Here is a 15464-nt window from a genome sequence, read left to right as displayed (position 1 = left end):
AAATAAATGTTCAACAGGGGTGCCTGGGTGCTTCAGTCGGTTGAGCATCCAACTACTGACTTCGGCTCAGGTCATGATCTCAGGGTCGTGAGATTGAGCCCTGCATTGGGCTTCATGCTCAGCAGGAGATCTACTCTTTGTGCTTTGGATATAAATAGCCATATTTAAACAAGGGGTATTGTTTTTTGCTCTGCCCCACCCCTCACATGCGTGCACATACGCTAATAAATAAATTTTTTTTTTTTTAAAGATTTTATTTATTTATTTGACAGAGAGAGAGACAGTGAAAGAGGGAACACAAGCAGGGGGAGTGGGAGAGGGAGAAGCAGGCTTCCTGCCTAGCAGGGAGCCCAATGCAGGGCTCAATCCCAGGACCCCGGGATCATGCCCTGAGCTGAAGGAAGACGCTTGACGACTGAGCCACCCAGGCGCCCCATAAATAAATAAATCTTAAAAAAAAAGAAAAAGAAAAAGAATAAATGTTCAATACTTCCCATAATGGCTACTGTAGAAAATACTAAATATTTTGAACAGTATTTTAGAGCAATGTCTATCAAACTGAGTTTCAGAATTCAGTCAAAATTTCAGGATGGGGAGTGACTATCATAATGAGTACAGGATTTCCTTTTGGGGTCATGAAAAAGTTCTGGAACCAGATAGTGGTGATGCCTGCATAATATTGTGAACATATTTAATGGTACTGAATTGTATAGTTTAAAACAGTTAAAATGGTGAATTTTAGGTCATTTGCATTTTACCCATAACAAACAAAAAAGGTTCCAGAGTCATCTGGGAGGCACTAACTATATACCTCTTCCAATGTTCATCATTACCAATTCACATATTAAAAGCTCTATGAAGTCCTGTAGTAAAGAAATCTGTATAACTTTGGGTAAGTCAGTATTTTCCCAATTTACCATATTTCTATAAATCTAAGACACACAATTTCATATTTTAAAGTTTCTGAAATAGGAGTAAATCTTTACAACTTATCTGTACACTTGTGGTGGTATTCTTTGTGCCCCTAAGAGAGCACTAAGTTGCAGTGCATCTTATCAATAATCAGCCTCTGCAGATCAAGGAATTACGGTATTTTACTGCGGAATCCTTTGTTTGAGGTCATAGTCTACTAACCCCTCAGGTATTATCTGCTGCTAAGAGTGTTAGTCTCCAAAGTGCCATGTATAAAAAAAATCAGAACCTATTTACCATCCTTTCATAACTTACATAAGATACACACACCACAATGTATATAAGATATAAGGACAGTTTTAAAAACTTAGGGTCTGTACTTTTAGGGCTTTGTCTGCTCTCGTATAGCCAAGCTTAGAGCAGAAACTCTGCCCTAACTCCAGTTTGCCTTTTCTCCCCAGATGTGAAACGTAAAGTTTGGTCAGGGTCACTCAGTCAGGGCTGCTGAGCCTGCATGTGCCTTTCAGAAATTTTTCTTAAAGCAGTTAACCCACCACTTCTTGAAAAACTCAGAATATGCTCCTTAAATCACTTCAGTGCTTTAATCCTGGAAGTTTTTATGTCTCTAACTATAGAGTCTTCTTAAAATATTAAGAGTACAATTTAAAAGAATAAAACAAAACAAAACATGCACCAACAAACCTATCCTTCGTATAGGAAACAGTCACAGAACAATTCTCTTCTGAGTTCTCCTCAGATGTGACAGACAAAAGACCAGCAAGACCATATACATTTTCCTAATTTAAGAACTGGTCGATTACGCTAGCTCAACCCAATCAATAACTTGTCAACTGTGGAAACAAAGAATTCCAAATCCCAGGAGCCAAATGGGCCTTTTCCTGAAATTGAAGATATCCTTGATCTCATTTCATAATGTCAGTTTCCAGTTTGAGAATGTGACAAGATGTCTTCAAGAAGCAAAAGCAAAAGGTAAGATTTTTTCCAACTAAGTGTGAATTCAGATCAGTGGTAGAATATGTTAATGAATATTGTTCTATGTAAACTTAAAACAATTGTTTTCTTTTTTTTTTTAAAGATTGTATTTATTTGACAGAGCGAGCGAGCCAGAGAGCACAAGCAGGGAAATGGCAGAGGGAGAGGGAGGAGCAGGCTCCCCGCTGAGTGGGGATTGATCCCAGGACCCTGGCATCATGACACGAGCTGAAGGAAGATGCTTAACCGATTTAGCCACCCAGGCGCCCCTGTTTTATTTCTTCTAACACAAAATGTGTTTGTATATTCTAGAATTATTTCTTCTCGCATTCCATATGAATCACTCTAAAAATACTTCACCTTAGAAACTGTATCCAATAATAAAACATACAAGTTTAGACATACAAACAAAAAAACCAAACCCTTTCCTCATGTCCAATTATTCAAGTATTCCCCATCCCACCCCTTTAAAAAAAAAACCTAGTCATCAAAAGTGACTTTGGTAGAGGCACTTGAGAATTTCAGGCAACTAGAGAGAGTGATATAAATACCTGATATAAACAAACAAAAAAACCACTTAACCCAATCTTGACCTTGCTTTTTTTTTTTTTTTTTTTAAGATTTTTATTTATTTATTTGACAGAGAGACACAGCCAGAGAGGGAACACAAGCAGGGGGAGTGGGAGAGGGAGAGGGAGAAGCAGGCTTCCTGTGGAGCAGGGAGCCCGATGCGGGGCTTGATCCCAGGACCCGATCCCAGGCTCGATCCCATGACCCAGGGATCATGACCTGAGCCGAAGGCAGACGCTTAACGACTGAGCCACCCAGGTGCCCTTGACCTTGCTTTGTGGCTGCTTAAAGGTATGCTAAATAAACTACTCTTTGTCCTTTGGATATAAATAGCCATATTTAAACAAGCGGTAATTCTTCCCCCCAAAACTTTCACATCATTTCAATCCATTGAAATTGACTATGTTGACTAAATAGGACTATGTTGACTAAGTAGACAAATCAACAACAAACTTTTATTTTTATTTATTTCAAAAAAATATTTTGAGAGAGAGAGAGAGAGACAGGGTGCCCATGGGCAAGCACAGGAAGGGGTGAGGGTGGGCATGGCAGAGGGAGAAGCAGGCTCCCCACTGAGCTGGGAGCCCAATGTGGTGCTCAATCCCAGTAAATAAGGTTAAGGTATAGGCAGGGAGAAGTAGGGGGCCCCTTGCTGGGCTCTGAAACTATTCCCGGCAGGCAGAAGTGCTAAGCCAGAGTGAACAAGGAATAAGGAAACCCGACCACCTGGCCTCCGATGTTAGGGAGTACTTTTCTTTGGTGGCTACACTGCATCATAGAAAATGGCCAAACCTCAAAGAATTAAGTCATTAAGGACGCTATCAATAGTCCATGCTCAAACCAAGATGGCACAAGAAGCTCAAGGCCACAAGCTTCCTGGTCAGTTCTCAATAAAAGACTGCCACTAAAAGCCCTCAGTAGCAACCCTGTCAGGACCCCTCTCCCTCTAGAGAGCTTCTTCTTTGCTTTCTGCTCTCACCTTCACTTAATAAACTTTCACTTCACTTCACCCTTTTGTGTCCGCGAGATTCATTCTTTGACTCCATGAGACAAGAACCCTGCGATCCTCTAACACCAGGACCCTGAGATCATGACCTAAGCCCAAGGCAGACACTTAACCAACTGAGCCACCCAGGTGCCCCCAAACCTAACTTTTAGTACCAACATGGTACAAAACCAATACAACCGCACATTAGCCTCCATTAACTCTGTTATACTCGGTTCTCAATCCTTTGGAAATACAAAATGCTCTTGAACTTTCCCTGACACCTATTTTACATTTAGGGGCACCTCTCATCCCAACTGTTGGACATTTCTCCCTGTGTCCACACTTTCGACAGAGAATCAGAATCCTAGCAATAAGCATTTCAAATCCAGAGTTTTAATCGGTGTTTCCCTCTCCCTTTGAATCTTTATCGAGAATTCCAGAGACTTAAAATAAGCAGCTGCAGCTATTCTAGAACATGCACTACTTGGCTTTTTGCTTCATTAACCTGCTCTAGTTTGGTGGAGACTCTGTCAGCCTTCCTCCCATGAAAATGTTCAATCAGCGACTCTAATAAAGAATGTTCGCAGTAATCTGACTCAGATTTTTTTTTTAAAGATTTTATTTATTTCTTTGACAGAGAGAGAGACAGCGAGAGAGGGAACACAAGCAGGGGGGTAGTGGGAGAGGGAGAAGCAGGCTTCCCGCGGAGCAGGGAGCCCGATGTGGGACTCGATCCCAGGACCCTGGGATCATGACCTGAGCCGAAGGCAGATGCTTAACGACTGAGCCACCCAGGCGCCCCGACTCAGGTTTTTCAAAATACTTTTCTATCTTTCCTATGCCCTTTACATCAGGGAAATACATGCGCAGGAAAAGGGAGGCAGCAACTTTAAGCCCCTTTTCTTTTTTTAAAGGATTTTATTTTTAATGAATCTCTATACTCAACATGGGGCTCAAACTCACAACCCCAAGATCAAGAGTCGCAGCCCCTCTGCTAGTTTGAAACAGAAGCTACCCTATGAAAACACTGCAAGTTCATGTGCTTCTTAAAAAGAAAAGCTCAAAGATACATACCTGTTTCATCCTTGCAGCAGCTCTATTTGAAAACAGAATAGACCTGTCTTTCTGGAAGCAGGATGGGCACATCTGAAGGGCTTGACTATAAGAACTCTCAGCTTCTATATAATCTGAGGATAAGGTAAAAGATGAAAGGTCATTATGATTTTATTCCCTGTATTTATGTATTCCACAGTATCTCAGAATGCACAGCTTTCCATTCACAGAACAAAGGTCTCAAGTAGAATGTTCTGTATGTTTAACTTTCATTTGGCTTATCAATTTAGTAAGGAATAATGAAAGAGGATTAGAGAACTGGACAGATGAAAGAAACTAAAGTCTAGGATTAATGGCTTAGGATAAAGACAAAAATTCTACATATGTATTTTCATTAAAGATATTATGCTTTCATGGAGTCAACCTGGCCAAAACTGCTTCCCTGAAATGTCTGGAGAGACATTTTATGGAGCTAAGAGCAACAATGTAAAAATCAGTGGTTGACTAAACACCTTAAAAGAGAAAATGGTGATAAATTTATTTACTCATTGCCACACACAGAATTATGGTCAGGGCACTAAAAGAAAATTGCACGTTCACTCCTTTCTCAGGTTTGAAATATTTAACAATAAAATACAAGAGATACGCTTTCAAAATCAGAACCATTAGTACATAGGAAAAAAAAGTGATTGCTAAACCAGATATAAGAAAAAAATTTTAAATCTAAAAAATAACTAGGGGAAAATGTTACTACTTCTAGTTTTCTAAAGCATATACATTTTGATATATTTCTTTTTTTTTTTTTTAAGATTTTATATATTTGTCAGAGAGAGAGAGCACAAGCGGGGAGGGGGGCAGGCAGAGGGAGAAGCAGGGTCCCCGCTGAGCTAGGAGCCTGATGTGGGACTCGATCCCAGGACCCCAGGATCATGACCTGAGCTGAAGGCAGAGGCTTAACTGACTGAGCCACCCAGGCGTCCCAATTTTGGTATTTTTCTAAAGCATATACACTTTACATGTGATAGAAGGCTATTATAAGATCAAACAGTTCCCCCAAATTAACTGAATGAACTCAGATTATTCCTAAGCAAATGTTAAGAAACACAGAAGGACATGGAGAACATCTCTCTACTTAAGGCAGCCGAAGAAAAAGGTACATGAAAGACCAAAGTACAAGCAAAATACTTTCCTAGGCCATGTTGGAACCACTGGGCCAGTTTTTACAGCATTGTTGCAAGTAAGTAAGGGGGACCCTGCTTTTACATCAATGAAGCAAACAGCCTTTTAACATTCCAGGTTAGTTTTCCAAAGCATCAGCTGAGAAGTCTGCCTTCCTACCTTCTGGTTCTATAGTGGATTACAGAAAAGAAAAAGTATGCCCGTGCCAAGAGACACATGGCAATTGGTCACCGTAGGTGAGAATGATCTGGACCTGGTGAAAAATCAAATTCCAAGGTGTTGGGAATCAACAATGTACTGTGAGCAGTTTAGGTTTGCTAGCTGTTTCCAAATGTTTCTGGTGTTTCTTCACACTCCAAGACAGCACGAGGAATCAAGATGACCAGACATCAGTGCTGAGACAGGTGCCTTACCTCCTCTCTTAAACTGCACATTTCCCTCCTCCTTTAGTCTAGTGCTCTCTTCTCTTCTCTTCTGCAAGAGATCCGACAATTACATCATTTCCCACAATACATTATAAGTGAATAAAAAGGTTAACTTTCATTAGGCTACTTAACATGCAGCAACTTGACTTTTGTTTTTTTCAACTTGACCTTTGAGAACTGGGTCAGTTTTATCTAAATCTCAAACAGATATAGAGAAACACGTGGCCATCTGGCTAATCCCATGCCTGAGATTTAAAACACAAAACCTAGGTTCCCTATGTTTATATCTTTTGCAAGGAATAGCAATTCAGGTATCACTTAATTTCTATTTACTCAAAATGAAACTAAACACCATGCCCACTGGCATGTATGCCACCATAAATTCAAATTCTGAATCTGCTACTTATTTAATAAATGATCTTGGGGCGCCTGGGTGGCTCAGTCGTTAAGCATCTGCCTTTGGCTCAGGTCACGATCCCAGGGTCCCGGGATCGAGCCCCACATCGGGCTCCCTGCTCCGCGGGAAGCCTGCTTCTCCCTCTCCCACTCCCCCTGCTTGTGCTCCCTCTCTTGCTATCTCTCTCTCTGCCAAATAAATAAATAAAATCTTTAAAAAAAATAAATGAATGATCTTGGACAAGTTCCAGATCTTTCTAAGCCTTGGTTATTTTTATCTAAAATACGAGGTTTTATAGTTTTATGGACTAATGTGATAATATACGTAGAGCTCCTAATACAGTGCCTGGTAAATAAGGGCTCAAGAAATATGAGCTATTACTTTTCTGTAAAAAAAAAAAAAAAAAAAAGAAGTGGTTTCTGTGGTTTCTGTGATGCAAAAGCTGGCCAGGGCGCTGGCAGAGCGCACCACAGGGAGCAAACTTCACCTGCAGGGTCAGGGCAGGCTACTCCTGGGAGGTTTGAAGAAAGCCAGATACGTCTCTCGTTTCTGAGCTGCTTCTAACAACTCAGACATTCACACAGATGGCCAAACACCCATCATACTCAAAGGCAGGCAGAATGAATGTTATTCTGCAGAGCCAAGATGGCACATGCCGAGTCCCTGTGTGCTCTCAGCCCTGAACGTCTTAGCAATACGGTCGGCACGAGCAGAACTGGCACAAGTGACTGCCTGCCTCCTTTTGAAAGAGCTTCAAAAAAAGAGAGAGAGAGAGAGAATCCAAAAATCTCTACCTTCATTCTTGAAGCTTCTGACTAAATGAAAACTAAAGGAAGGAAATATAGTTAGCAGGGTATTTCATGCACAGGAGAAGCCTGGAGCCTAAATAACTGGTACTCTTAAGATTAGGAACCAAAGTAAAAATACTATGTCTCCGTAGATTTGTAAATATGCTGGCGAGACAAGGGTGTTTCCCGAGTGCCTCATTACCATACTCTAGATGAGGAATCTCAGTGAAGAAACTAAAAGGCAGGTATAAAATGAATCTCATTTTTATGGTATCTACTATGTGCCAGATGTACAGCAGACACAGGAATTCATTTTTATTTACTTTTTCATTTTTATTTTTTAGATAATGGGCTATTCTAAGGGAATACAAAAAAATAACATGGGTGGTGGTGATGGGAATCAAAATATAAGAACGTAGTCACATTTACTTAGTACTATTTAGGACAGAGGTGCTTGGATCATAATGTTCTATGCTATCAGGATTTCTGGATGCAAGCAAAAAGACTGTATTTTAGGTAAAAAAAAAAATTTAGAGGATTGACTCACTGGAAAGATACTGGGGCTCACAGAATCACTGGGAGGCCTAAAACACAGGCTAAGAAAAAGGGCAGCACTCAAGGCAACTCTGTTAAGTCAAGAAGCAAGAAAGCATTAATTATCTTTTAGTGGAAGAATCTGGCCAAGACAGGACTGTAATAGTAGCAAATAAATTCTAACTATTTCCTTTTCTTTGCCCCAGTCAAGATTCAAAGTCTTGGTTACAAGCATCCAATGAGGGCGCCTGGGTGTCAGACTGAGAAAGACTAATACCATATGATTTCACTCATAAGTGGAACCTAAACAAACAAAAACAAATGAATAAACAAACAAAAAGCAGAATCAGACCTATAAATACAGAGAACAAATTGACAGCTGCCAGCAGGGAGGGGGCTGGGGGTTGGGCAAAATGAGTGAAGGGGAGAGGAAAATACAGGCTTTCAGTTACAGAATGCGTAAGTCATGGGAATAAAAGGCACAGCATAAGGAATATAGTCAATGATAGTATAATAGTGATATATGGAGACAGATGGGAGCCACACTTGCGGTGAACATAGCATAACATATAACCATGTTGCATCACTATGTGTACACCGGAAACTAATGCAACATAGTATGTCAACTAGACTCAAATAAAAAAAGTGATTTTAACCCCAAATAGCCAAAGCAACCCTGACAAAGAAGAACAAACCTGGAGGCCCCAAGGTGCCTGATTTCAAACTACATTACAAAGCTATAGTAATTAAAATAGTGTGATATTAGCATAAAAACTGATGCATAGATCAATGGAACAGAATAGAGAGGCCAGAAATAAACCCATGCATGTGCCATCAATTAATTTATGATAAAAGAGCCGAGAATATACAATGGGGAAAGAACAATCTCTTCAATAGATGGTGCTGGGAAAACTGGACAGCCACACTGTAAAAGCAACTGGACCACTGTCTCATACTGTACACAAAAATTAACTCAAAATGGATTAAAGACTTTAACATAAAAGCTGAAACCATAAAAAATTCTAGAAGAACACATAGGCAGTAAGCTCCTTGACCGGTCTTGTTGATGATTTTCTGAACCTGACACCAAAAGCAAAGGCAACAAAAGCAAAAATAAACACATGGAGCCACATCAAACTGAAATCTTCTGCACAGCAAAGGAAACCATCAATAAAATGAAAAGGCAACCTACTGAATAGGACAAAATATTTGCAAATCATGTACCTGATAAGGGGTATATATAAAGAACTCATACAACTTAACAGCAAAAAACCTAATCTGATTAAAAAATGGGCAGAGGGTGTGAATAGACATTTTTCCAAAGAAGACACAGATGGCCGACAGTTACGTGAAAAGATGTTCAGTATCATTAATCATCAGGGAAGTGCAAATCAAAACCATGATGAAATACCACCGCACACTTGTTAGAATGGTTATTATAAAAAAGACAAGAAATAACAAGTGTTGGTGAGGATGTGGAAAAAAGGGAACCCCTGTGCACTGTTGGTGGGAACGTAAATTGGCACAGTCACTATGGAAAACTGTTTGGAGGTTCCTTAAAAAATTAAATAGGGGTGCCTGGGTGACTCAGTTGGTTAAACATCCGATTCTTGATCTCAGTTCACGTCTTATTCTTAGGGTCGTTGGGTTCAAGCCCACATTAGACTTCATGCTGGGCATGGAGCCTACTTAAAAAAAAAAAAAATTAAAAAAGGAACTACCATATGACTCAGCTTCTGGGTATTTAGCTGAAGAAAATGAAAATACTAATTTGAAAAGATATATGCACCCTTACGCTCACTGCAGCATTATTTACAACAGCCAAGATATGGAAACAACCTAAGCATCTGTCCATGGATGAAGGGATAAAGAAATGGTGGTGCAGCCATCACATCCAGCCTCCCTCTAGCTGCCGCCTATGCACCTAAATTTCAGCTGGTCTGCCTGAGACCCCCTGAACGCCAACCCTAGTCCCCTGCTCGCTCCCATTTCCAGTCCAACAGGATGAAAGAAACTATCATAAACCAAGAGAAACTCACCAAACTGTAAGCCAAGTGTGCAGTGGTGGGAAAGGAACAGCTCGATGAAAGAAGGCGGCTCAGAAAACAGCTACAGCAGATGATAAATAACTTCAGTTCTCCTTAAAGAAGTTAGGAGTAAACAATATCTCTGGTATTGAAGAAATGAGTATGTTCACAAACCATGGAACACTGATCCACTTTAACAACCCAAAAGTTCAGGCAACCCGGGAAGTGAACACTTTCACCGTTCCAGGCCCTGCTGAGACAGCAGCTGACAGAAATGCTACTGTCTTACACCAATTTGGTGAAGACAGTCTGACTAGTTTAAGAAGACTGGCTGAAGCTCTGCTCAAACAATCTACAGATGGAAAAGCACCACTTTTCCATTGGAGAGGATGAGGATGATGAAGTTCCAGATCTTGTGGAGAATTCTGATGAAGCTGCCAAGAATGAAGCAAACTGAACTGAGTCAACTTTTTTTTTTTTTTAAGATTTTATTTATTTGAGAGAGAGAGACACAGAGAGAGGGAACACAAGCAGGGGGAGTGGGAGAGGGAGAAGCAGGCTTCCTGCAGAGTAGGGAGCCCAATGTGGGGCTCGATCCCAGGACTCTGGGATCGTGACCTGAGCTGAATGCAGATGCTTAACGACTGAGCCACCCAGGTGCCCCCTGAGTCAACTTCTGAAGATAAAACTTAAAGAAGTTATTGGGAGCCGCTATTTTATTTTTTTTAAAGATTTTATTTATTTGAGAGAGAGAAAGAGCACATAAACGGGGGAGCAGCAGAGGGAGAGGGAGAAGCAGGCTCCATACTGAGCAGGGAGCCCGATGCGGGGCTGGATCCCAGGACCCTGGGATCATGACCTGAGCTGAAGGCAGAGGCTTAACCAACTGAGCCACCCAGGCGCCCTGGGAGCTGCTATTTTATATTATGACTGCTTTTTAAAATTTTGTTCACGGATCTGATAAATCTAGATCTCTAATTTTTTTTTTTTTTTAAAGATTTTATTTCTTTATTTGACACAGAGAGAGAGTTAGCGAGAGCAGGAACACAAGCGGGGGAGTGGGAGAGGGAGAAGCAGGCTTCCCACGAAGCAGGGAGCCCGATGCGGGGCTCGATCCCAGGATCCTGGGATCATGACCTGAGCCGAATGCAGATGCTTAACGACTGAGCCACCCAGGTGCCCCAGGATCTCTAATATTTTTAAGCCCAAGCCCCTTGGACACTGCAGCTCTTTTCAGTTTTTGCTTCTATACGATTCATTCTTTGCAGCTAATTAAGGTGAAGCAGCCTGGGAATAAACTTTGAAACAAGGTTAATAAAGTTCTTTGCCTAGTTAAAAAAAATTGTGCTGTATACACACACACACACACAGAGTACTATTCAGCCATAAAAAGATGAAATCCTGCCATTTGCAATAACATGGATGGATCTTGAGGGCATTACCCTAAGTGAAGTAAGTCAATAAAAGAAAGACAAATATCTTATGATTTCTTTTATATGTGGATTCTAAACAACAAAACACACAAAAAGTCCCACGCTCATAGATACAGAGAACAGACTGACCATTGCCAGAGGCAGGGTCAGGGAGTGGGAGACATGGGTGAAAGGGGTATGAAAAAAATAATATTTAAAAATTATAAAACAACTTCAATTAAGGTAAACTTAAAACTCTGTAATAGCAAATTCATTGCCAATTTTAAATTCACACACACACATCATGCATAATTGACCAATAATGTTCTAATAGCGAAATGAAAAGTTAGTTTAACGTTAGAAGATATATTAATGCCAGGTACCATATTAATAAGTTAAAAGAGAAAATTACATGATCATATGAATAAATGCAACACAGGTCCTAAAGGTCTTTAAAATATTTTAGAAAGGTTATTTCAAAAACAAAAATTCTTTAAAGAACCACTAATCAAGTTACTAGGGTTTAATATCTATCCTTTAAGAACTTTCAGTCTCCTCTATTTTAACTCTTTGAAGCTACTTTCTGATCTATAATCTGTTCTCCATAGCAAATTCATCAGGAATGTTTTATGAACACATATGAAGCACTCAGACTGCCAGATCAGACTCGTGTGTGTATATATGTGTGTGTGTGTGTTTGTGTGTGTGTAAAGAGTTTAATCATTCTTTGGCAAATTTAGAATAATAAGATACCAGTAGGCAAAGCTTAGATCCACGGTATACCCAGAAGGAATTACCAATAATGGCCAGCCTGAGCAGGCAGCCTGGGAAAAGCTCAGTGTCTTTTTTTTTTTCCCCTGTTTTAAAATTTTTTTATTTAAGTGTAGTTGACATACAATGTTACATTAGTTTCAGGTGTATGAAGTAGTGATTTGACAAGTTTAAATGTTATGCTATGCTCAGTGTCTTTACAACTAGGACTAAAAGTTGAACTGGCAAAGGGAAGAGATCCAGAACATATTTCTCAAGCCAATTATTTGAAGGAAGGCATTTTATTTTTTCGGCTGACAAATCACAACTCAGTGACCCATTAAGCAGTAAACACTGTAAAAGAGCTGCTGCTTCCACAGATTGTGTAAATTGAGGATTAATGCAATTATCAGTATCATGCTGAACATCTCCTTGGAAACAGCTAAAAATAGCACTTTTAGGAGAAAGCTGCACTATCTCCCAGCTGTGCCAAGAGACTAACTTGATCCCAGTACAAAGACTAGGGTTTATGCTGCTGCTGGAACATTCTCTTTCTCCAAAAGATGGCATGCATACTGTGTAACATTACTGGAATCCAAAGACAGATTTTGTAGGAAATAAGTGTTACTTAGCATGTTAAATGCCAAGAGCATACACACATAAATGAGCTGGTAGTGCTGACATTCAGCAGCATTATCAGGTTCAAATTGTTCCAGGTTCTGGTCTAATGTGGTCAGGAGCCCTCTCGGGTCTCCACAGTGTTTTGTTTTAAGTAATCTCTGTGCCCAACATGGGGCTTGCACTCACAACCCCAGAGATCAAGAGTCGCATGGTCTACTGACTGAGCCAGCCAGGCGCCCCTCCAACAATGTCTTTTAACACATTCCAGAGGCCTCACAGAGAAACATCTGCTCTAGAATTATATTTCCATAACAATGGAAACCAAAGAAATTTTAAAGGGCTCTTTACTTAGTACTCCTCCCCATCACTGAAAACTCAGGCAGAAATAGTGGTATTATTCTGCATTATAAATCATCACAAGAGCTGTCAAGGAAAACCCCAGAGACAATGCTCTTGATGAATAGAGTTTAACAGTTACTACCACAACTGCAAACTTTTCAGCCTGGAGTTCAAAATTATATAACCGGTATTACTATAGCATTCTACTTCTTAAAATCTGTAATCACATATACTAGCTCATTTGCTTTTGCAAGGCAATTCTGAGATGTAAGCATCAAATCTTACCCATTTTACAGTAAGAAAATCACGATTCAGAAATCTCTTGGTTTCTTTTTTTTTTTTTTACACTACACCAAATTCTATTCCAATCTACTCAACCTCATCTCTCATTACCACCCAACACAAGTCCCTCCTCTAGACAGTTTGATCTCTTTATGGTCTCTCAACACCCACCACCTTATCCTTCATTCCATTCCTTTATTAATGCATCCCCATCTTGGAATGCCTTTGTTTTTCGTCCGTAACTTCTTTCCAACTGCCCAAACCAAATTTTCCTGTTTTCAAAGTTCAGCACAAAGCATATCTCCTCCTCAGAGACACCTTTCACTTCCTTCCTTGCACAATCTTTCTTTGAACACACTGTACATTAGTACCTCTAATTTGGGGATTCAATTGTCTCACATTATATATATTTTAAAAAAATGTGTGTCTACACATATATAATAAAAACATTGCAGAATGTTTGGAATATTACTTAATGCTTAAATGGTTTCATGGGTATAAAACACTGTGCAGCCCTTACTTAGACCTAGGTAAGAGGGGCCCCTGAACAGACCCTCGACTAACTGCACATTTCCTCCCACGGAGCCCTTTTAGACCATGCTCCAGGGTTTCCTGCCTGAGTCTCCCTAGCTCACTTCCAGGAGCTGCACGAGCCTTTGCCTGGGTCTGTCTTTCTAAGGGTGGACTTTGCTGCAAGTATATATTGTGTTCCAGGTGCAGTACTTTGTATTATGCCTGCTCCAGCCTTGGAATCAGCCATTTCTCCAAGGAGTCCTGCATCCTTTTGGTGGGGAATGGTATTTAGAAACCAAGATCTGGATGCTAGTATGTTCCCTGTTACTAGCAAGTCACTACTTTTAGGCCCTCTCCATAAGAAATGCAGGAAATAGGGTGCCTGGGTGGCTCAGTCGTTAAGCATCTGCCTTCGGCTCAGGTCATGATCCCAGGATCCTGGGATCGAGTTCCACATTGGGCTCCCAGCTTGGCGGGAGGCCTGCTTCTCCCTCTCCCACTCCCCTTGCTTGTGTTCCCTCTCTCGCTGTCTCTCTCTGTTGAAAAAGAAATAAAATCTTAAAAAAAAAAAAAAGAAATGCAGGGAATACATCTTTAAAAAAGAAAAAAACAAAAATCCCACGAGTCAAAAGAATACATACACATGAAATCTTGTATGTAGTCATACAAGTGAACACCACCGGATTCTTCCTCACTTTTCCCACACTGAAAACCCTGGTTCCCAGTAATAGCAATATATTTACTCATTTGCTCTATCCTAAAATCAACAAAAAAATTCTGAAATTACTATAAGAATATCAGTACATACAACTAACCTATTATGTAAAGTTCAAGATTTTTTTTTTTTTAAAGATTTTATTTATTTATTTGACAGAGAGAGACAGTGAGAGAGGGAACACAAGCAGGCGGAGTGTGAGAGGGAGAAGCAGGCCCCCCGCGGAGCAGGGAGCCCGATGTGGGGCTCGATCCCAGGACCCTGGGATCATGACCTGAGCCGAAGGCAGACGCTTAACGACTGAACCACCTAGGCGCCCCTAAAGTTCAAGATTTCATTGCAGTTCTAACTTTAGAATATATCCTACTAAGGGTGAACAGCCAGAGTACTGTGTCCAAAGTTATTGGAATTGTCTTCTCTATGTAATCAATATGATATAGTTATATTAATTTGTTTCAATGTATAATCCATTTTAAGGCTTAATTTTTCCCTCATCCTTTCTGGTTTAATTTTAATACTTTAATATGTAAAATACTTACACAGATCAAAACTCAATACTGGGTGCGACTTCTGATATGGCAAAGTGAGGAGGTTACCAAATCCTCTAACCTAAAAAGCAACTATAAATTGTACAAAATGATCAAAACTAACCATTTCAGTATCCTAAAAATTGACTAAAAGCTTACAACAAAGTAACACTCATGAAAATTATTGAATTTTAGGAAACAACCATGAGATCTGTGGCTTATTTGCAAGGGACTGCTCCCCTTCTTCCTCCGATCATGTGACATCACGGATCGTGGCTGGAATACAGCAAGGTAGGCCATGAATAACCAGCAGTTCCACTGTTTGAGGAGGATGAACTGATTCAAAGCAGAAGGTGAAATAATCCATGCCCAGTGGTGGTTTCAGTAATAAGTAGCAATCTGAGTGGCAAGCAAACAGGGAAGGTCAGAGGTTCTACTA

General features: G+C 40.2%; 1 protein-coding gene across 4 annotated transcripts in view; it reads right to left on the bottom strand.

The window, feature by feature from the left end:
• Positions 1-15464, bottom strand: part of TTC1 (tetratricopeptide repeat domain 1) — a 46816-nt gene that overhangs the window by 18410 nt on the left and 12942 nt on the right. For all 4 annotated transcript variants that reach the window (XM_078066812.1, XM_078066811.1, XM_036103641.2 and 1 more), the window contains exons 3-4: positions 6109-6169; positions 4538-4650 (exon numbers count right to left, since the gene is read on the bottom strand). In XM_078066812.1, the coding sequence (XP_077922938.1) occupies positions 4538-4650; positions 6109-6169 (174 nt within the window). The remainder of the gene's footprint in view (positions 1-4537; positions 4651-6108; positions 6170-15464) is intronic.

Source organism: Halichoerus grypus, chromosome 2, assembly GCF_964656455.1.
Source record: "Halichoerus grypus chromosome 2, mHalGry1.hap1.1, whole genome shotgun sequence".
NCBI lineage: Eukaryota > Metazoa > Chordata > Mammalia > Carnivora > Phocidae > Halichoerus > Halichoerus grypus.
The sequence above is the reverse complement of the archived record's forward strand: the minus strand, read 5'-3'. Positions and strand labels throughout refer to the sequence as shown.